We start from the raw sequence: 22,843 nt of genomic DNA on the forward strand, positions 1-22,843 counted from the left end.
AGAGAAAGAGAAATTAGCAAGCAAAGCAGAAACAGTTTATGCAGGAAATACAGAAATCACTCCACCAGAATTGATTAAGAATGCATAGTTTAGGTACAGCCAGTGTGAAGAACAGTTTGGGATTGTGGAATTTGTAATATTCTGAGAATTTGCAGAGTCATACATCCTGGCTCATGAGGATTATAAAAATCTGTCCCTGGAGGGAGCTTTGCATGCATCTGGTTCAAACCCTCACTTGACAGCGTTCAGAGTAGAACAGGACTTGTCCGGGAGTCAGCACAGCAGGGTGGAGGCAGGGCCAGAACAACGACCCATAATTCCTGGGCTCTTTTCTAGTGCACATTTCTTCACCACACAGTGCACACCTCTTGTCTGTTTCCAGCTCTGTACCCCACAATCCCTGGGGACTCTCAACTCCTCAGTCCTGTCTATGCCTTTCCCCTAGGACCTAGCACAGTGCCTGGTACAGATACTCAATACTTACTAAGTGAGAAAAGATGCTGGGTATGCCTGAATAGGAATTCTAATAGTCTTAATCCAGCCTATTTTGGGAGAATAGGGTAATAATATGGAGAGAAACACTTCCTCTTTACTAAGAAATGACAGGGTGTTCTGTTGTATGCTAACACAAGTCAGGGAAAAATATAAATCAAGGAAACATTATTAATGTTTCCCACTTTCCAAAAACATGAATGAGAGAAACGAAACCTCTTCCCAGTAAGGGGATTGGGTTGGGGGAGGAGGAGTTTGTTGATCTTTTGCACGTTTCTGGCCCTCCAGGGTATAGTGTGTATATTAACCCAGTTAATCCCCAGACCAATCTTGAGGGCAGGAAACTGAGGCTGAAAGAGTCTGAAGACATCGATTAGGGACTCTCAGCCGGTAGAATCTGCATTTGAATCGAGAACTTCCTGACTCCAAAGCCTGATTCTGTCCCAGACAGCCCATATCCTCCTTCACCTTCTCCTTCAACAAGGCCCTCGATTTTCCTGCAGTGCTTTGCTTACAATGCTTTCATAGCCCTGCACCCAGAGCCTCAGACTGGGGGAGGTGGTGGCTGCGGCCACTAGCACTTGAGTTCCTCCGTGCCTGGCCCTTGTCTTTTCCATCTGACCTCCCCATAGAACTCTGCACAGGCAACCAGTCAACATTTTTTGAAACATTTTGTTAAAGCCATAAAATGCCCCCTCTTTCCCCATACTAGGCTCTGACTCCAGCCACATCATACGAAAGGAAAAACTAAGAACAAGCATATTTCACTTCAAAGTTCTGCCTGGGATTTGCCTTAAGGGAATGTCCCCCTTGGGACAATGGAAGGACATTTGTCTGCCTACTGAATCAAGGCCGTGTAGGAGAAAAGGAAGAGGACAGCGCTCCAGTTTGCGTGAAATAATGAAAGGAAGATGGGTGGGACCGACTCCAATTCTAGTTATTTATTTATTTATTATTATTTTTTTTGAGATGAAAGTCTTGCTCTGTCACCCAGGCTGGAGTGAGTGCAACAGCACAATCTTGGCTCACTGCAATCTCTGCCTCCTGGGTTCATGCAATTCTCCTGCCTCAGCCCCCGAGTAGCTGGGATTACAGTTGTGCACCACCACACACAGCTAATTTTTTTATATTTTTAGTAGAAACAAGATTTCATCATGTTGGCCAGGCTGGTCTGGAACTCCGGACCTCAAGTGATCCACCCACTTCTGCCTCCCACAGTGCTGGGATTACAGACATGAGCCACCATGCCAGGCTCTAATTCTTGACCCCACCTCTCCATTGTAAAGCAAATTCCCTCTTCTCTATCCCTTCCTTCCCTGACTATTTCTGTCGCTGTGCCGCCTCTCATCAATGTTCGCCATAGATAAGTTTCTAAAACTGTGGTCCTTATAAATCTTTCGTTGAAATCACCTAAGTGCTGAGGGGTGGTTGCAGGGGGTGGTGGTGAGGTGAAGTGGTTGGAAGCTTGTATTTTTACAAAGCTCAGTAGACGATTTATATAGACTATATTATTTTAAAACCAATGGGCACATATTATAAAATATAAAGCTAGTCCAAACTCCTTAATTTATAGTTGAGGTGAAGGGTCTTATTCACAGTCATAGAGTTGGTTAGGGGCAGGGCCAAGGCAAGAACTCTGGGTCCCAGGAGCCAGTGAAGAGCTGTATCCTCTGCTTCGTGCAGGTCTGCTGTGTTGACCCCACAGCCCTTCCCGCCCTAAATCATGAGCTGTCTCAGAAGACATAGGGGATATGGCTCATGGCCACGTGAAGACTAGCAAGGTCACTCAGCTCTGGGCACCAGCACCCAACTAGTTTCCTGAATTAGCAATTGCCAAAGCTGGTTTCAAGCCTGGACACACGCTATTCCTTTAGTAAGTCTGGCAACCCTTCTATTAGGCTGAATTAAAATTGGTATTTAACAGAGTAAACTGGGGACCACACAAAGTTTCTTTTGAGATCCTAACGTCTGATTGCCAAAAGGAGCATTGATACTCTTTTGTCCCCAACTCTTGTGTCTCTGTTAAATTCCTGCTCCCATCCCCCTTAGAGTGCTCCTGCCACGCTTTCACCCTTGCATGCTCTGCCTGTATCCCACCAGTGTTGGGGAGCTCAGTATCTTTATAACAACCCATTAGGCTTTCTTACTTTTACAGGTGGGAATCTTGTTACTCCACGTCCCATCCTTCAGACACTCAATCTGGAATGTGTCCATCTCCACATTATCCTGGGAAGAGACAGGAAGAAGGGAGTGGGAAGAAGGAGGTGGAGGTGGTGTCAGAGGTTGTTTCCTGGCAAAACCAACTCAAGTTCCACATGTGCCTGTCCTTGATTGAGATTTTCCACCTAGGGGCCTCCAAGGGCAAGCTTGAAGGTAGGGGAAAGATACATGCTGAATTCATATTCCCTTTTCATACTCCAGAGACGGGCAAGGGCTGTGTGTAAGAAGGGTTTGGGTAACTATCTATGAAGGGAAAGCTGTAGCACTGACGACTTTTTCAGAGCAGTGGCTCTCAAACTAGGGCATCTCAAACTAGGGTCAGCATCTCCTAGAAGGTTTGCTAAAACACCGGCTGGGGGGGCTTCTCCCCCAGAGCTTCTGATTCAGTGGGGCTGGCCTACCCCAGCACTTGCATTTCCAACAAGTCCCCTGTGATGCTGAGACTAAGGACCCCTCTCTGAGAACTATTCCTTGAAAGCGGTGGTCTTCAAGCTTGGCTGCACCAGTCAATGGTCCCAGCCCCAAAATGTCTGCTTTATCTGATCTCAAGTGAGAGCTGAGAGGTGATTTTTTTTTAAAGGTAATCATGTGATTCCGAGAACTACTGCTTCTGGGGGTGGGAGAATGAGGGGAACCCATCCGTAATTTTTTTTTTTTTCTGAGATGGAGTTTTGCTCTTGTCACCCAGGCTGGAGTGCAATGGTGCGATCTCAGCTCACTGCAACCTCCATTTCCTGGATTCAAGTGATTCTCCTGCCTCAGCCTCCCAAGTAGCTGGGATTACAGGTGCCCACCACCACGCCTAGCTATTTTTTGTATTTTTTAGTAGAGATGGGGTTTCGCCATATTGGCCAGGCTGGTCGCAAACTCCTGAGCTCAGGTGATCCACCTGTCTTGGCCTCCCGAAGTGCTGGGAGCCACAATGCCCGGCCCCATCTACTACTTTTAAAATGTCTGCTTCCTTTTCTGGTATCCCATTCCACTCTACCCTATAAGCCTGATGAACTTTGTTTACAGTTCTCAGCCTTGATGGATGGATCCATATTTTCATTTATTTATTTTTTTGAGACAAAGTCTCGCTCTGTCACCAGGTTGGAGTGCAGTGGTGCGATCTCAGCTCACTGCAACCTCCACCTCCCGGGTTCAAGCAAATCTCCTGCCTCAACCTCCTGAGTAGCTGGGACTACAGGTGCACACCACCACACCTGGCTAATTTTTGTATTTTTAGCAGAGAAGGGGTTTCACCATGTTGGCCAGGGTGTTCTTGATCTCTTGACCTTGTGATCCACCCACCTCGGCCTCCCAAAGTGCTGAGATTACAGGCTTGAGCCACTGCGCCCGGCCCATATTTTTAAAATTCAAACCAACTCATGCTCTGATTTGGGAGGAGGGGAACAAACTTTTGTGCCATTTTCAGAGTGTGAGAATGTCTGGGACACATGCTTTGGAATTTCCGGAGCATTTGAGAAGTTGATGGGCAGCTAGGAAATTCTGTGCTGGAACTATGACTGGTGCTGGCAGCTCATCTGCCCTGGGGAGGGGGCAGGTAGGGAGATTTTCTGTGGGCTAGTCACTCCCCTTTCCCAGGCAGGGCTCTGCACCTTCAGCACTTTGTAGCCTGTGTCACAGCTGACGAGCACTTGGTCTTTGAAGGAATACTTGGCTTGGGAGGGCTCGAGTTTCCCATGGACAGGAGGCCGTAGCTCTGGGCACTCATTTCCTGGTGGGGAACAAATGAAAGAACAGCAGGTGAGAAAATGAGAAGTGTTACCTTAAAGGGCCAGTCCCTAGAAAGCAAGGCCTGATGAAGGTGAAGACAATATGAAACTGGGTATTGGAGGCATGGATCTTCCAGGACCTGCAAGAGACTAATTCTGGAATCGTGAATAGGACAGTTTCCAGCTTGGACCACCAAGTCCTTACTTGTAGAATGAGATGGTTGGCCAGATGATTTCATTAAAACTCAGGGTTGGAAGGAATATTAAACATCATTAGGAATGTTAAACCAATCCTCATCTGATGCTTCTCTTACAATATCCTCCGCAGTAGACACCAAACATACTGCTCAGCTGGGAGCCCCACCAGGTCCAAACCTGCATCCCTCCTCCCTCAACCACCACCCCCTGGGAGGGCTAAGCATGGCGGCTCGTGGACACAGTGACAGGGAGCTCAATGCCTCCCTAACCTGTACCTTTCAGTAATGGACTCTGCTAAGTACATGAACACTGTTTTCCTACTTAGCTGAAATTCATGCCCTGTAATTTTTACTCATTTGTCCTCTTGGGCCATTCAGGATGACCCAAATTGCTCTTTCTTCCCAAGACCCTTCTTCAAAGCATTAGAAAGAATGTGATCATATGCCTCTGAGTCCTCTCTTCAAAAGGCTAAATCTGACAGATTCTTCAGGCCTGGGCCTGTCCCACAAACTCTCCTTTGTTAATATTGTCTCTGCTCTCCCCAGTCTGAGCAGTGTATGTGATAGTGCAGGCCGGGCCAGGGTTTCAGTCTGTGAACTGAATTGGTCATGCCAGCTGAGATCTTTTGTCAGTGATGTTCACCCTCTCCCTCCTTGAATTCCTACAGACCAGTTCTGCAGGTCAGGTGGCTCGATCAAGGTTTGGGCCAAGACTGGCTGACCTGGGGGACAGGGGCATGAGACCCAGGGGCTTTGCTGGTGGCGGGGTGGGGGGCACAAGGAGACAAAGCACCATAATGAAACATTCTGGGCTCTAGGACCATATCCAAATTCTAGCCCTAGATTTGGAGAAGGCTGGAGCTGAAAATGCCCTCCCCAAGTCTACTGAATCACTGTGAGGGGTAGAGTTCAGGAAACAAGATTTCTTTTTCTTTAATCTCTCTATGTGATACTGAAGTACATGTTTTGAAAGCCACCAGTATAGTCCACATGACATTATTGTTGTCCTTGCCCTCATTTTATACACAGAAAACTGAGTCAGGAGAGAGCATGCGCCTTGGTCCCCAGCTGCTCAACTGGGAGTTCCATCAGGTCCCCAGAGGAGATCCAAGCCTGCCCCCCTCCTCCCTCAGCCACTGCCTCTGCAAAGGCTAAGCACAGCAGCTCAGTGTGACCTGGGAGGGAAGAGGTTACCTGCAGCCCTGTATGAGAGCCTCCAGCCCCGGTTCTCGCCCGAGTTGTCGCTATGGAACAGGATCAGGACACGGTGGCTCTGGGTGTTGATGGGTTCTGGGGCTTTCTCTCCACAGAATGGCCCCCAAATTTTTGGACCAACTTTGACCTGCAAAATATGAGAGAGAGAAAGAGAAGGTTCCATCTGAGCAGCCAACATGGCCACTGCAGGCAGCACCTCTCCTGCACTCTGGGTTTTCTGGAAACCTCCTTATGAATCCTTGGTATTCACTTAGGTTTTTAATGAGCCTGAGCAGTCACCAAATGGTTTCATCTCCACTCTCTCATTTATAATTTACGATGGCTCTTGACGTGGACAAGGCAGGTTAATCATCTGCTTAACTATTTATAATAGCAAAGGCATGGAACCAACTCAAATGTCCATCAATGATAAGGAGATGGATGAACCTGGAAGCCATCATTCTCAGCGAACTACTGCAGAAAAAGAAAACCAAACACTGCATGTCCTCACTCCAAAGTGGGAGTTGGTCAATGAGAACACATGGACACAGGGAGGGGAACATCACATACTGGTGCCTGTCAGTGGGTGGGAAGCAAGCATCAGGACAAATACCTAATGCATGTGAGGCTTCAAACCTAGATGATGGGCAGGGTGTGGTGGCTCACGCCTGTAATCCAGCACTTTGGGAGGCTAAGATGGGTGGATCACAAGGTCAAGAGAATGAGACCATCCTGGCCAACTTGGTGAAACCCCGTCTCTATTAAAAATACAAAAATTAGCGAGGTGTAGTGGCGCACGCCTGTAATCCCAGCTACTCAAGAGGCTGAGGCAGGAGAATCACTTGAACCTGGGAGGTGGAGGTTACAGTGAACCCAGATCATGCCTCTGCACTCCAGCCTGGGTGACAGAGTGAGACTCAGTCTCAAAAAAAAAACTAGATGATGGGTTGACGGGTGCAGCAAACCGCCATGGCACATGTATACCTCTGTAACAAACCTGCACATTCTACACATGTATCCCAGAACCTAAAGTAAAATAAAAAAAAAAATCCTCTGCTGAGAGATGAACATATTGTGGCTCAGAGAAGGGCAGAGCACTGTCTGGTGCATAAAGCAGAGAAGATCTCTGCTGTCAAAGAACCTGCAGTCTATAGTTGGGGGAGGCTAACAATTAATAATAAACAACACTTTGGGAGGCCGAGGCGGGTGGATCACGAGGTCAAGAGATCGAGACCATCCTGGTCAACAAGGTGAAACCCCGTCTCTATTAAAAAATACAGAAAAATAGCTGGGCACGGTGGTGCGTGCCTGTAATCCCAGCTACTCGGGAGGCTGAGGCAGGAGAATTGCCTGAACCCAGGAGGCGGAGGTTGCGGTGAGCCAAGATCGCGCCATTGCACTCCAGCCTGGGTAACAAGAGCGAAACTCCATCTCAAAAAAAAAAAAAAAAATAATAATAAACAAAAGAACTATAGGCTATCATAAGGGTTATAAAAATAATCAGGATGCATATGTAATAGAAATATATGCCATATGTTTATAATTGATGTAGTAAAATATATGTAACCTATAGAAAGAATCACTTTTCTTTCTCCTTCCTTCCTTCCTTTCTTTTTCTTTTTCTTTCTTTCTTTTTAAAACGGAGATTCACTCTTGTTGCCCAGGCTGGAGTGCAATAGTGCAATCTCAGGTCACTGTAACCTCTGCCTCCTGGGTTCAAGTTATTCTCCTGCCTCAGCCTCCCGAGTAGCTGGGATTACAGGTGTACGTCACCATACCCAGCTAATTTTTGTATTTTAAGTAGAGATGGGGTTTCTCCATGTTGGTCAGGCTGGTCTTGAACTCCCAATCTCAGGTGATCTGCCCGCTTCGGCCTACCAAAGTGCTGGGATTACAGGCATGAGCCATCGCGCCCAGCCAGAAGTAATCATTTCTATAATGGCAATATAATATATAATAATTTTAATTAGGTGATCCAGAAAGGCCTTTCTGAGGTAGTACTGGAGATCTCAGATATGTAGGATGAGTATGAGCCTGTTTGAAGACGAAGGAAGAAAACTTTCTAGGTAGAGAAAACTGCAAACGTGAAATCAATGCCAAAGGTGGGAAAGAGTTTGCCTAGTGTTAGGAACAGGCAGGAAGCCATGCTGGCTGGGCAGTGGGCGTGCCATGGCATGAGGTTGGAAAACACACAGAGGTTACACCGTGTTGACAAATTTAGGTTTAATTTCAAATGCAAACTCGATTGAATCTAGCTTTTATAAAGATTACCCTCTATGCTGTGGGAGAATAGATTGTGTAGGGCAAGAGTGGAAGCAAAAAAAAACAAAACAAAAAACAAAGGGAAGTTTTGCAGTTGAGCAGGAGGCAGGTGATGCGTTTGTGGGGGGTTGGGGGCAGTGGAGGAGAGAAGGCAATAGGCTCTATCATCTAATCCGGATTCCCCACCTCCCGGTCCTGGTTATTCTTTGGGTCTTCAAACCGCTTTTCTCCCATCTCTGCCATGACTCCTTACCTATCGTTCGGTGACTTCTGCAATCCCAAGTGACATCTTTGTCTTGTTGTCCTTATTGAGGAGATGGGGAAACAAATGAAGCCCAAGAGGTTGTGTGCTTGAGTGAGGCTCCCAGGTGTAGTTCCTGGGACACCTGGCAGAATTCTGGGGTGGCCCCCTTGGCCTTCATTCCCGGTGTTACTTTGTGGTGATGTTATATTAAACGGTAAAAGGGATTTTGCAGAGGTATTAAAGTTATTCATTACTGACCTAAAGTTAAGAAGAATATCTGGGTGGACTTAACCCAATCGCATGAACCCATTCAACACAATTTCCTCTGGCTGGCAGCGGCAGCAGAAGTCAGGGAGATTTGAAGTGTGATAGGATTTGATGGAAGGGACTGTTTCTGATGACAAGGGGCAAAGTGAAAGGATCTGAATGCAACTTCTAGAGCTGAGAGCCACCACTGGCCAACAGCCAATAAGAAGGGGATTTTAGTCTTACATCTGCAAGGAACTGAATTCTGCCAAGAACTTAAATGATCTGTGAAGTTGCTTCTTCTCCAGAGCCTCTGGATAAGAACTCCACTAGCTAACACCTGGATTTCAGTTTCATGAGACCCTAAACAAAGAATCCCAACTGTGGCCACTGGGACTTCTGAGCTACACAATGCTGGGATAAGAAATTGGCATTGTTTTAAGCTGTTATGTTTGTGGTAGTTTGCTAAAACAGCAAAACAGAAAACCCATGGTTTATACTTCCTGATATTCCACCTCCAGCCAAGCTGCTTCTTAGTCTCTGTGTCCAAGTAGAGGACAGGTCAGGCTCTAGGTTCCAGAGCTTTCTTTTGACTCCTCTCAGGTTTTCTGCCTCTCTCACTGTTGACAGCTTTCTTTTTGGCAGTCTCATTTTCTGGCTCTTCCTGACCTCTGTTGGGGGTTTCTCCACCTCCGTCTAGGTATCATAATTTATCGTGTTCTAGCTTCCATTTTTTTTCTAGGACATCCTGCCATTTCCATGGTTTAAATCAGCACCTCTTTAAACATTTGATGACTCCCATCTTTATCCCCAGCTCAGTGTCTCTTCTGAGATAAACCCTAATTTTTAGCTCTACTTGGATGCTTTGACTGATCACTCTGTAAGGATTGCTGGTTTTACTTTCCGCATATCTCAAAAATATCTCCCCCATTATCCCAGCCATGGCTCAAATTCAGGCTGCCATTGCATCTTAATTACAATATTGAAGTAACCACAAATTGAGTCGTTATTTGCCTGTGGTATTTCTTCCCTCTTTATTTGTCTTTCGCATAGCCTCTTCCCACAAGCAGGCCCAGCAGCAAAATTTGTGAGTTCTGGGGCAAAATGAAAATTTGGAGTCCCTTATTTAAAGTGAATTAAAAATTTGATAATAGGTTAAAAAAGTAAAGAGAAGAAAATACTTTCATATGTTTATTAAACCAAGCATGAAGCCCCTCTGTGCACAGGGTCCTATGTGACTGCATGGCATGGATGCCCATGGGGCTGGGCATGCCCGCAAGAGACCTTTCTAAAATGCAGATTTGCCAGGTGTGCTGGCTCATGCCTGTAATCCCAGCACTTTGGGAGCCGAGGTGTGGATCAGGAGGTCAGGATTTCAAGACCAGCCCGGCCAAGATGGTGAAACCCTGTCTCTACTAAAAATACAAAAATCTGCTGGGCATGTTGGCAGGTGCCTGTAATCCCAGCTATTTGGGAGGCTGAGGCAGATAATCTCTTGAATCTGGGAGGTGGAGGTTGCAGTAAGCTGAGATTACTGCACTCCAGCCTGGGCGACAGAGTGAGAATCAGTCTTAAAATAATAATAATAGTAATTAAAACAAATAAAATGCAGATTTTGACCTTATGACTCTCCTCCTCAAGCCACCCCAGTGACCTGGGTGATAGTTTCAGATCAGAGATCCCTGGAATAGATCTAACGAAGATGATAGATGTTATTTTAAATAATGGCTTTTTGAGAAACTAGCTGCTTGGCTCTCTATCCTGGGAGAAGAAGGTGAAGGTTCCGGAATATAAATTTCCCCAATTCAGCCAAGATTTTCTAGCATCTCTAGGACAAGTGTTCATTACAGGCTTACCTTAATGTAGTCATAAGGGCAGGACACGTCAGGATGGTCTTCAATGTCAAAAATGTCCTCGAACTGCAGGCTGACCATGAAACCCTCCTCCAGCTTGATGGTATAGAGGCATTCAGAGCTCTTGGGGTAAGGGTTTGGGAAGTCAGGGCTGGTGATCACCCCCGTCCTTTGGGTGAAGAGGTTGTCACTGCACTCCACTGTTGGAAACACAGCAGAGAAAATGGCACATCGCAACCACGCCATAGCAAGCCTTGCTTATCTGTTACTATGTGATATTCCCAGTGGTCCCAAGCAGTAGACAGGGAAGGTATCGGCATCTTCATTTTACAGATGGAAAAAGTGAAGCTCAATGACGGGAAATGATTTGTTAAAGGTCGCATGTTTAGGAATTTACAGAGTTGAGACTCAATAACAGATTTTCTGATTGTCTCTCAGGGTTGTGTACCCTGTGTCATGATCCTTCTCATCAGATCCTCTGGTATAGGGGTCAGGGAGAGGAATCTGAGAGGGAAGCGTTTTGAGATGGAGTGGTCAGGCGGATGCCTGAACCTCTGTGATCCCGTCCCTCCACCCAGAACTTCAGGAGATCCCTCATCTCCCACAGGCCCTTCACACACACCCTCACTTTCTAGCCCTTCTTTGTTTTGTTTTTATTTGTAGTGCTTTTCACTCTGTTCAATTAAATGTAGCCCAAAGCTTCCTTCTTACTTATTTTATTTTATTGAGATAGGACCTCACTCTATTGCCTAGGTTAGAGTGCAGTGGCATCTTGACCCACTGCAACCTCTGCCTCCTGGGCTCAAGCCAATCCTTCCATCTCAGCCTCCTGAATAGCTGGGACTACAGGCACGTGCCACCACACCCAGCTGATTTTTGTAGCTTTTATAGAGATAGGGTCTTGCTATGTTGCCCAGGCTGATCTCAAATTCCTAGACTCAAACCATCCATCTGCCTTGGCCTCCCAAAGTGCCAACATTACAGGTGTGAGCCACTGTGCCTGGCCTCCTTACACATTTTAAATTCAGCCTGAAGGTCTGTGCATACATGGTGAACTATAACCTAACTGGATTTTTAAGTAGACTGTAAACTATTCTTTTACTGTAAATGAAAAATAAAATCCCAAGCCCTCCAGTGACCTAATGGGCCCCCGGTGGCAAAAGGATCTCCAGAAAAACCTTAAAACGAAATTTCTGGCCAAGATGGAATGGTAGGTTGGCTACTCCTTGTACATCCTCTCTTCTTTGCAGTTTGGACACAACAATTGACTAGCATTAATGTTAAACCAGAGATCATGAGAATGAGAAAATAGGTTCCTTGTGGCAATAAAGTACCAAATTATGAATTATGAAGGACCTAAGGCCATGCCAGGCAAGGGTTAAGCCACGTATCCCTACACCGAAAGCATCAACTATGTTCTTACAATGCTATGAAGTTTTTTCTTTTTCTTCAGCAGCTAAACAACAAGCACTGGGCTTGAGATAAGTGATATGAAAACAATTTTCAGCTCTGCCAGATGCTGACTGACTGAACGCCTGTCCCACCAGCCATAACTCTATCTTTGAATGGACAAGGGATTGATTTCACTTTCTCCTGATAAGAGACTTCTGACCATGGATTGATTCTTGCCAGTTTACAGAGGCTACACACTTGAATGCCTCCTGTCCTGAAAAGCCTTTTTGACCCAAAGGGCCTAACTGTAATAATTTAATATGAAGTCTCCATCCCAAAGTGAACATGGGTCATATGTGACATGCATATTTGTTCAATATGTATGTTCCAGGACCACTCTCATGAATATTCATAGCTCCTCCTGTGGCCTGTTGAATATGAATGTTTAGCCAACCTGTTCAGCATGAAGCTCCTAACTCAATCCCTCCTCCTTTTAAGTGCCTGGTTCTGATCTTGGCTGGAGGCTGTGCTTCCCAGACTCTCAGGATGGCCACCTGCTGTAACCCTTTATAAGAAATGAAATCTCCTCTCTTTTTCTAAACATACAGATTTGTAATCTTGATTTTTAAGTTAACAGTATCAATCACAGAGTTTTGGCCAGCCACAGGTGGCCTTCTGTTCAAACTATGTTCAAACAAGGCAAATATAAGCTGTAAGTAATTTGGCTGTTTCTGTACCTGACTTCCACGTAAGGTACAGCATTTCCTTCTACTTCCCTTAAACATTATCCAACATGAGCAATCCTGGAGCTGCTCTCAACATATTCTGGTGGTGGTGGGGTGGGTGGAGGGGATGGTTCTCAAATGGTTCTTTGCTCAGGTAAACTCTGTTAAATTTAATTTGTCTAAAAATTTTCTTTTAAAAACTCCCTAACTTTATGTTGATTTTCTTGCTCCCACTAGACTGTAAGTTCTGTGAGTTCAGGAATTATGCTTTGTTCACCACTGCATTTACTGCAACCAAGAGTCCACTGTCCTGGGAAGTTAGGTATGACGTTAGCCCCGCTAAGGAAACTTTATTTGTCACTGAGCCTTTACTCTTGGGCCAGCGCATCCTAGATTTGGGGTGTCATTCTGCCTATTTGTGAATGAGAAAACTGTGGCTTGGAAAAAGAGGGTGCGCCTAACTTAAAGTTTCGCAACTATGAGTTGCAGAACGAGGTTAAGATAGAGGTCTCCTGCGTTCCCATCTGTTTTCATTTTCTACCCCAAGCCTTCTCATGGGGCTGATCTTGCCCTCAACAAAGCTAAAATTCCTTCTTGGTGGGGAAGGTCTGACTTTTTAAATGCACAATACACAGATGGATATGCAGTACATAAACAGATATATAGTTTGTCTGTGGTGTTAAGATATCGTGGAAACTATTAGGAAAATGATATTTAAAAAGACTTCTGGTGATGGGTGAAAATGAAGAAAATGAGTGAGAATGCATGCTCCACCCCGAGCATTCTTGGCCCTGACTGTACTCAGCACATAGTAGATACTCAATGAAAACTTCACTGAATAAAAACAATAGAAAACATAATATTCTTTAAGAAAACTCTGCATGTGCCTGCGCTTTTGATTTTAGACTGCTTTATACTGATGTGTTCTATGGGGTTTTATTCAGAAGCAAACAGCAGCTTTTGAAGCAGGAAGAAGAAAAACTTTTGTCTCCAGACTTGCCCTCTTCCAAGTGAGATCTCATGCATAGATGCTTATCCTGGACCACACTAATCTACTGGCTGTTCCCTGAAACACTGTATGTTCTATCACACTGCTGACTGTTTGCAGAAGCTGTTCTCTCTGCCTGGAAGGCCCTTCTTCTCCTTACTCTGTCATCTCTGTCAAGGGTCACATCTCTGGGAAGTGTTTGTCTGTGCAGGTCTGATTGCCCTATGACGATACTTTCATTATGTAAATGTAATGGAAACATTAATGTTAACATAGAGACCATAAGACAGTTCACCATTTGCTTACATGGCAATTACCCCACGTGCCCAAGAGCTCCTCCTAGAAAGTGGCTAAACTCCTCCATTTCTCCATCCCTCTGTAAGCACGAGACTACAGCATAGTAGGTATGTTGATGAGAGATGAAAACAAAGATAGACAGAAGGAATGGGAAGTTTTCTGGCTGTCTCTGTTTGCCTCTTTCTTCTCTCTCTTCTTTCCTTTGGACAGGTCTCTCTGTTGTAGAGGAACTTAGGGACCGTGGAAAACAAGAGAAAAGGAGTTGCTGTGTAAGGCATAGTTCATGGCTCAAAGAGAAAGAACTGGGAAACCCAGGTTTTCCCCTAAATTGATCAACCCAATTACCTACAATAGGAAAAAAGACAGCAACCTATATAGTAAAACTGTTGCCTGGAAAGAAAGATGGCTGGCCAGTTGCGGTGGCTCACGCCTGTAATCCGAGCACTTTGGGAAGCCGAGGCAGGCAGATCACCTGAGGTTGAGAGTTTGAGACCGGCTGACCAACATGGAGAAACCCCATCTCTACTAAAAATACAAAATTAGTTAGGCATGATGGCTCATGCCTGTAATCCCAGCTACTCAGGGCGCTGAGGCAGGAGAATGGCTTGAACCCAGGAGGCGGAGGAAGAAAGATGGCCAAATAGTCTAGAGCTTCTCTCCTTTGACAAGCCAAGATCAGGTTTCCAGATTGCTGGGTGGGCATTTCTGCATCTGCATCCATGTGGTGTCTGAGGTGCATCATTGACTTCATTTTTACCTGTTCCTACTGCATATCTGTCTTTCTCTGAGTCTCAGCTAATGTTATTGAGGATGTGGCATATAAGGGCAATGCATAGAATCATTGGTCGGCTCTACCTCGGCAGGTCCTGTTGTCTGTGTGGAGGATGTAGCCAAAGCGGCAGGAGCAGTAGTAGCCACCAATGTAGTTGTGGCAGTAGTGGTCACAGGACAGCTCCTCGTCCTCCCTCTCCTTGCACTCGTCCACATCTGTAGGGGAGGTAAAGCCTCTCCATCAATACATGCATGATGATGAAGACTACAGTCCACATTTATAGAGCCCTTCACGCGCGCCCCTCGCTATGTTGCGAGGTTCATGCATTCTCTCATTTAATCCTCACATACAGCCCAGAGGTAGCCATTGTCTTCACTTTACAAACTAGGAAGCTAGAACTCAGAGAGGTTAGGCAAGTTACCCAAGGTCACAAAGAGCCAAGGTCAAACCCAGGCAACCTGACTGCTGGCAGTACCACTATCCTCTAACAGTTATAATAATAACTCTGCGTGGGACAAGAACCTCAGGAGGCATTACACATCTGTTACTATTCACGTTCAATGGAGGATGAAATGGAGACATAGGGGCATTAAAGACCTTAGAGTCACACAGATAGTAAGTGGCAGACCCAGGCTTTAAATCCAGATAAGCTACAGAGCCTGTGCTCTTAACTTCTACCTCATGCTACCTCTTCCTTTCTTTCTGCCCCTACTGTGGGTCAAGCCCTGTCCTAGGCATTTGAATTTACATTTCCCCAAAAGGGATAAATGAACGGCCAAGAAGCACATGAAAAGATGTCCAACACTGCTAGTCATCAAGGGAATGCATTTTAAACCACAATGAGGTACAGCTACATACTCACCAGAGTGGTTAAAATTATAAAAAACTGACAACGTCTAATGTTGGTGCAGATGTAGAGCAGCCAGAATTCTCGTACATTGGTGGACAGATAAAAAATGGTACACTTGCCTTGGAACAGGTCTGGCAATGACTCAGAAAACTAAATATACAGCTCTCCTATGACACACCAATTCTACTCTTATACATTTATCCAATAGAATTGAAAATATGTTTGCAAAAAGACTTGTACAAGAAGGTTCGTAAAAACTTTATTAGTGAGAGCCAAAAAATGGGTATATTCCAGGTAGCTGTCAATGAGATAATGAGTAAACATACTTTAGTATATTCATACAATGGAAAATTACTCTGCTAGAAAAAAAAGCAAATTACTGATACATGCAACACATGAATGAATCTGAAAAACACTATGCTGAGTAAAAGAATCCTCACCCCTGAAATATATTCTGTGTCTGTTCATTTAAATGAAGTTTTAGAAGAGGCAAGAACTAATCTGTAGCAGAAAAAAATTAAACAGTTGTTTCCTCTGAGGGAACTGGGAACAGAGATTGATTGGGCAGGGGCAAAAAGGAACCCTCTGGGCTGGTGGTAGAGTTCAATGTCTTGTTAGAGGTTTGGGTTACACACAAATATAGATTTTTCAAAATTCAACAAATGCATACATGAGTTTGGTGCATTTAATATTATGTCAATTTTAAACTAAAAGAAAAATACTGTGAACAAATATTGAACTCTAGCAAAATAATATGCATGCTGAATTATTTAAAGAAGTGTACTGATGTCTGCAATTTACTTTAAAACACTTTGTAAAAGATGAGTTGCTGGATGGATAGAGGATAGATGGATACATATGTGAAAGAGCAAATGCAGTAGGACATTATCAGTAGAATCTATGAGGTGCATTTACAGATTTCCAGTGTAAAGGAGAGGGCACATGGCAGTTTTCATCTTCAGAGAGAGAGAGAGAGAGAGAGAGAGAGAGAGAGAGAGAGAAAGAGAGAGAGACAGAGACAGACCGGAGGGTGAACCAGTTCTCCAACTTACCCACAGCCATGTAGTGGGCATCAAAGCCTGTGAATCGCTCCTCATTGGAGAAATCTGACCGGAAAGTGATGGACATGAAGGAACCAGGGGAGAGGACCACCTCCTTGCCGGGAGTCTGCTCTGTGTCTGTGGTCTCCCTGCCACAGAAGGTTGCCAACACCTGGTCTTCAGTTTCTACCTTTGAAGTCAAAGAGAAAGGGAAGAAGATGAGCAGTTTCTCAGTTTGATCAGTTTCTCATCAGTTAAGCTTCTTTCCTCATCTTCAGAAAGAAAAGGAAGGGGCCACCCAAGGGTAGGCTACTCAGCCTGAGAAACCCAAAGAAAGGAGGTTAGAGATTCTGAAACTTGAGAAAACACGCATTACAGGTTAAGTCAATGTGGACATCTGATCAGTTTCATCATCTTATTTTGTTCTGTTAGATGTAACTTGACATTTGTTGTTCCTGTCAATAACCAAGTGACTTATTTATTAAAAATAACTCAATATGAAAGTGTTAAAAAGTTAGATAACCTTGCATACAGATTCTATGTGCAACAGGAACTTACCACATAGAATGGAAACTGTATATACAACTCATTCATTGAGTATCCAATACGTGCCTACTGCTGAGCAAAGCATGAGATGGAGGTGATGAGAGATGAGCCGGACACTGCTGTACACAGGACAGCACTGCTGAGATTGAGGAACACCAACACAGGCAGGTATTATACAGTGTGACAAGTCTGTTCATACAAGCAGAAGCACTGCATAAACACTCAAAGCAGGCAAGCAATCCGCATTAGAACATAAGCTACAGGAGAGAAGGACTTTTTTTTTTTTTATAGATGTGTCTTCAGTGCATGGAACAGGATCTGGCACATAGTGGTTATCCAATAAACATTTGTTTATAAGAACTGAAAGTACAAGCCTCATTCCATGAACAGTGAGTAGCCAGGGAGTCTGTGGGGATTGCAGGAGGAGATGTACTTGGAAGGATACGTGGAAAGTGAATTATGGTTGACCTGGAATGCCATTAATTCTGTAATTGGAAGATACTGAAAAGTTTTAAGCAGGAGTTTAATAGGCAGTCTTAATATAGTAACTATTTATTGGTTAACTTAATAGAGTAACTATTATTATTTATCATCCAAAAATAGTTTGAGTGTGTATCTCTGTGTGTACATGTTTGTGTTAAGACTTGGATGCAAAAAAAAAAAATGCCTGTTTGCTAAGAGAATTTCATTCTTTGGAAGAATCAGAGGCCCTGTGCAAATTCAGAGATCCAAGCAGAGATGCCAAGCTGGTGGCCTAAAGCTGATTTCATGTGAGACAGGAGGTTTGGAAGCTTCGTATAATAGCTAGTTGCTATATTTATTGAAGTGTGAATTCTTGATGTATCTACTCTATTATCTTATATCTAACCCAATTCTTAAGTTTTATTTGTGTTTGCAATCTCTGGACTGATATTTTAGCCAAGATGCACGAAAAAAATCTCTTACCAAGAATGATTCCTATTGCCTTTCAGTCATTAAAGAAACGTTCTCAAAGGCTGCCTATCTCTAGTAGCTTCTAATGAATTCGTTGTTTCGTTCATTAGCTTAGCATGTCAGAAATATCTTAACATTTGACACTTCTGTTTTGAAACTAATGGTTTATTTATTTAAAATAAGTGGGAGTTTTAAAGAAAAACTATTTGCCCTGGCAACAAAACACAAGTACAATTAATCACTAACTTTGGGAATTGAAGTGTAAACAGAAGATGAGATCATGCCTTTGCTATTTATTCCTCTTCTCTGCAGATACCAGCTGAACTCATACCAGTCTTATTACTGTAGAGTGTGCCTATCTGCACACAGCTGAAATGTCACTTCCTTGAACCTCCCAGCTGTTGTGTTATTTTGTCTGACTCAGTTTTCCAGGTAGCCAAAGGTTTACCTAACTATAATTAAAAATTTTCTTTTTTGGTGTAACATTTTTTTTTAAAAAGTGCTTTAAAGAAGTACCTACTTTCTCAAGTGAAACATGCTAACCCTTTCTTGGTGATCCAGGGACATTGTTAGAATGTCAACCATTGTGATACCACATGAAAGTGATAATCTTGGGAATATTGAGTTGTGTAATGTTGCTTCACCTGCGTTAAACATTGCCAGACTATAAAGCCTTAAAATTCTTGAAGTCTTCATTATGTAGTGCTTTATTTCCTGTCTTTCTATCAGCCTATTAACGACACGTTCCTGTCTGCTTATTTTTAATATGTTGTGAATTAGAAACCCGTTAAATTTCTCTTGCTAGAACTTAATAAAAAAAGGCTAAGTAGATTTGGAATGATGTCCTGGGAAAGGGATTCTTCTGTTAGTCACTGCATGAACTAGAGTACACCATCTTGGTGACCTCTGCTTTGGAGTAATATGATATATAGGAACCTGGCAGTTGGAGGTTTGGGGTCCTGTTCCTGACTCTACCGTATGCTGCATTTTGGTTCATCTCCTTTCTAGCTCTCAGTTGTACACCTGTAGAAACAGGGGTTTGAACTAGCTGAGCTCTAGATTCCTTTCCAATTCTGACATGGTAGTCATCATAGTCTGACATTGTTCTAAGAAATCATCACCGTCATATATTATATAAACCAACCAGAAGATGGTAAGCAAGAGTTTTAACACGCAGATTCCTGCCTGCTGATAAACTTGAACTTGTTAATAATGAATAGTCATGTCTTAGGCATTAACAGTTCCACCTATACAGTCTTCTTTCTGCAACTCGGCATCCCCAAAGCCTCTTGGGTTCTACAGTGACTGGGACATGGACATTTTCAAGGGAACACACTGGTCATTTGAATTAGGGAGATACTACTGAGGTTCTGTGATGAATAACCTCCCTCCCTGTAACATCTGGGCTGAACGACCTTTACATAATGGTAAATAAATGGTCATCATCTGCAGAGCCATAGTATCCCAGAGAACAGGAAGCATGCCCTAGCTGAGGCCCATTGAAAAAATCCGAGCCATACATCCTTTCAGAAGCAGAGAAGAGAAGGCCAGTAGCCTGGGGCCCTGGGAATTCAGCCTGCTGCTCAGAATAGAGTCCTGAAATATCAGAGCTGGGCAAGACCTTTATGAGCTATTTTAATCTGTCTCCTTCTATAGGAAACAGAGGTCAAGAGAGGGGAAGTGACTTGCCCAAGGGTGGAGAGATAACATGAACATTTTCTGATATCAATTTTCCTTTGGGAACTATTCTGAGAGGAGAGAAAAGAACCCACCAACCCAGAGAGTCCATGACTAAAGACACAGACACTTAGCCAAACAACTTTCCTGACTCAAAGGCGTCTTGAAACCTTATCTCGGGTGCATGGACTGTCTCTTAGAGAGGATGTGGCTCAGTGATAGCTCCAGTCATAACCTAAACAGAAGGGTCACTGGCCCTGGTTAATATTTGCATCCTTCGCTATGTGGTATGGAGTTCTATAAAGATCATTTACCTCTGAGTATAGGCGGATTGAGACCTAGCTTCTATTTGGACTGTCCCATCTTGGAGGTCATCACGTCAATATGATGGAGGGACTTTATGAAGTGAAGACAAAACATTCATAATAACAGAGACCCACGTGGCTGAGAGTCATAGACTCTTCATTTTTCTCTTTCTTCTTGTGGGCAACTATGTTGTTACAGACTATTGTTATTTAGGACACCAACATGTGGCTGCATGTCCTCAATTTGTTTTCTTTCAACTCTATTTGCCAAATATGTGTGTGCTAAGTTCCGTGTACACTTTAATGTGAAGGATATCAAAAGTTATTTATTTGAGCTCAATAAGCAAGTTCTCTGCCTCCAGGAATGTGACATTTAGTAGAAGAATAAGCTAAGTACTCAAAGGTATAAGTGCTAGGGTACTGTCAGGGTATGGTAAGTGCAATGAAAGATGGGCTGCCCTGGAGGTTTAAGGAATGGAAAAGATTGCATCCAGCCAAAGGGAATCAGAAAACATTTGAGAAGAAGAAAATAACCTTTGAACTGAATACTGAAACATGAATAGGATTTAGGCAGGTAGAAATCATGGATGAAGGGTAGGGGGGTGCGTAGAGTATGTAGGCAGAGGAAATAGTGAAGGCCTGGGATATTCAAGTCTCAATTGCTCCTCCCCATTACCCATTACCTGGCATTAGAAAGGGGGTCTTTCTGATGGAGGATAGAGAGCTGAGAAGGCAGATTTTAAAAAAAGAAGCCAAGAGGCTTTGGTTTCCATGAGTTTTCTACCGCAGCAGAAATAGCACAAACCTCTTAGGCAAAACTAGGGGAGTGCAAAAGGGGTTGGGCCAATTTCTGTGGAAGGACAGCCTCTATGGAAGGACAGCTACTCTATAAAAGGACAGCTACTCTTGCTACATATGGCTGCTCTCTGCATGTCCATAAATTCATCACATCAGCTTAACAAATGCATTGATGGCTACCAACTGGCTCCTCAAAGCAATGTATGGAGAAAGCAGCCCAGGAGGGATTTCTTTCCTTTTATAGATGAAGAAATTGAAGCCCAGATAATTTGAACAAATCAGGCCAGTTGACTGGTTAATCTAGTGAGTGGTGAAAGAATCTCATAATTGAATCTAATGAGTGGTGGATCCAGGTCCATAATTGTAGCATCCTGATTCCGTAGCCAGTGCTCCTTTAAGACATTAGGCAATTAAACAAAGGGTGTCTTACAACCCAAATGCCTCATGGCTTTGCTTGCCAATGTTCCCGAGCTGTCTCCTGGAGCTTTTCTGAAATCTGCTCAGGGCCCTTGAGGAGCATTTCAGACTTGATTTAGGCAGACATTTAGGGAGTATGTTGGATTGCCCTGTTGCCAGTTTAGTTAATCTGGGAGTTACGTTCCCCAGACTCTTTGTATAGTTGCAGATTGGAGTTGGCCAGATTAGAGTTTGTGCAAGTTTGAAAGGCAATCGTCATTACTCACTGAAGGTTGTTTTGTAATCACATACAGAGAAAGAAAGGTGTAGATGTGTCCAATACGTCCTCATTTGTCCTCATGTTCCTCTACTCTGCACCCCGCTCTTCATTACAACTACTGGCTCTGACAACCAACAGCGGCCCACACCTATCACCAGATGCTTGCAGGTGAACCCACAGAGCTGGTAGCTGCCTATAACCAACAGCTTCTCAGAGGCCTCCTTCCATGAACCTCCCCTTCATGGTTGTACTTTGGCCTCTTACATAGAATTGACTTATCAGATTCCCTTGCAGATGCCAACATTTTCACCCACGCCAGGGCTTTAAGAGAACTGCTTGATGACCTTTTCTGTGATCCTCTAACTCCCCATTCTAAACTTTCACTTGTCTAGCTCCTTCTACAATTACATGAGTTCTAATACCCATAAATATTAATTATCTCATGTTACTTACAAAGACTTTGCTTTTCTTATTGAAGTCTGGCTGATACGGTTATTGATACCAGAAGTAGAATGCTGCAGTAACAAAAAACTAAAAACTAGAATATGCGGCTCCAGTTTTGGTATTAGCTAGCAAGTAAATACTAGAAAAACAGGGAAGAGACTGCTATAAGAGTCTAAAACAGACCCCACTGGAGTAATACAGGGTGAATCAGTTGGCAGAACTTGTCTGTGGCAACTTAGAAGGTAGAAAAATGTATGTAATGGGCCAGGTGTGGTGCCTCATACCTATAATCCCAGCAATTTGGGAGGGGAGGTGGGAGGATCACTTGATCCCAAGAGTTCAAGACCAGCCTGAGCAATATAGCAAGACCCTGTCTCTACAAAAAATGCAAAAATAAGCCAGGTGTGGTGGCATGGTGTGTGCCTGTAGTCCCAGCTATCCTAGAGGCTGGGGTGGAGGGATCACTTGGGCTTGGGAGGTTGACACTGCAGTGAACCATGATCATGCCACACTACATTCCAGCCTGGGCAACAGAGGACAGAGTGAGACCCTGTCTAAAAAAATAGAGAAAAAAGAAATTGGAAGGAAGGAAGGAAGGAAGGAAGGAAGGAAGGAAGGAAGGAAGGAAGGAAGGAAGGAAGGAAAAGAGAAAACTGTATGTAATGAACTTGTATAGCTGGCGAAGGAGAGCTCTACACAGAATGCTGAAAGTGTCAGTGTGCACTTTCAGTTGTATATGGCAACAAACTTCAGGAAAAAGTAAGTCTTCAATATGTGAGCAGGACTTAGAGAAAATAGAGAGGGCCCAGAACTAGCTGGGTTGGAAAATAGTCTATCCACTAGTAAAATATTTTAAGGCCAGGTTGCTCACATATGGAATCGCAGCACTTTGGGAGGCCAAGGTGGGTGGATCCTGAGGTCAGGAGTTTGAGACCAGCCCGGCCAACATGGTGAAACCCTGTCTCTACTAAAAA

The 22,843-nt window shown here is 44.0% G+C and overlaps 1 protein-coding gene across 10 annotated transcripts in view; it reads right to left on the reverse strand.

Annotated features, from left to right (window-relative positions):
- The window catches only part of MASP1 (MBL associated serine protease 1), a 74,982-nt gene that overhangs the window by 29,830 nt on the left and 22,309 nt on the right, over positions 1 to 22,843 (reverse strand). For all 10 annotated transcript variants that reach the window (XR_004734344.3, XR_013526891.1, XR_013526892.1 and 7 more), the window contains exons 3-8: positions 16,503 to 16,680; positions 14,684 to 14,815; positions 10,430 to 10,626; positions 5,822 to 5,969; positions 4,314 to 4,432; positions 2,640 to 2,718 (exon numbers count right to left, since the gene is read on the reverse strand). Coding sequence is in view for 5 of the 10 variants with exons in the window: in XM_008981372.5 (XP_008979620.1) it covers positions 2,640 to 2,718; positions 4,314 to 4,432; positions 5,822 to 5,969; positions 10,430 to 10,626; positions 14,684 to 14,815; positions 16,503 to 16,680 (853 nt within the window). In the remaining 5 variants the exon portion in view is untranslated. The remainder of the gene's footprint in view (positions 1 to 2,639; positions 2,719 to 4,313; positions 4,433 to 5,821; positions 5,970 to 10,429; positions 10,627 to 14,683; positions 14,816 to 16,502; positions 16,681 to 22,843) is intronic.

The sequence above is a fragment of the Callithrix jacchus genome, chromosome 15, assembly GCF_049354715.1.
Source record: "Callithrix jacchus isolate 240 chromosome 15, calJac240_pri, whole genome shotgun sequence".
Classification (NCBI taxonomy): Eukaryota; Metazoa; Chordata; class Mammalia; order Primates; family Cebidae; genus Callithrix; species Callithrix jacchus.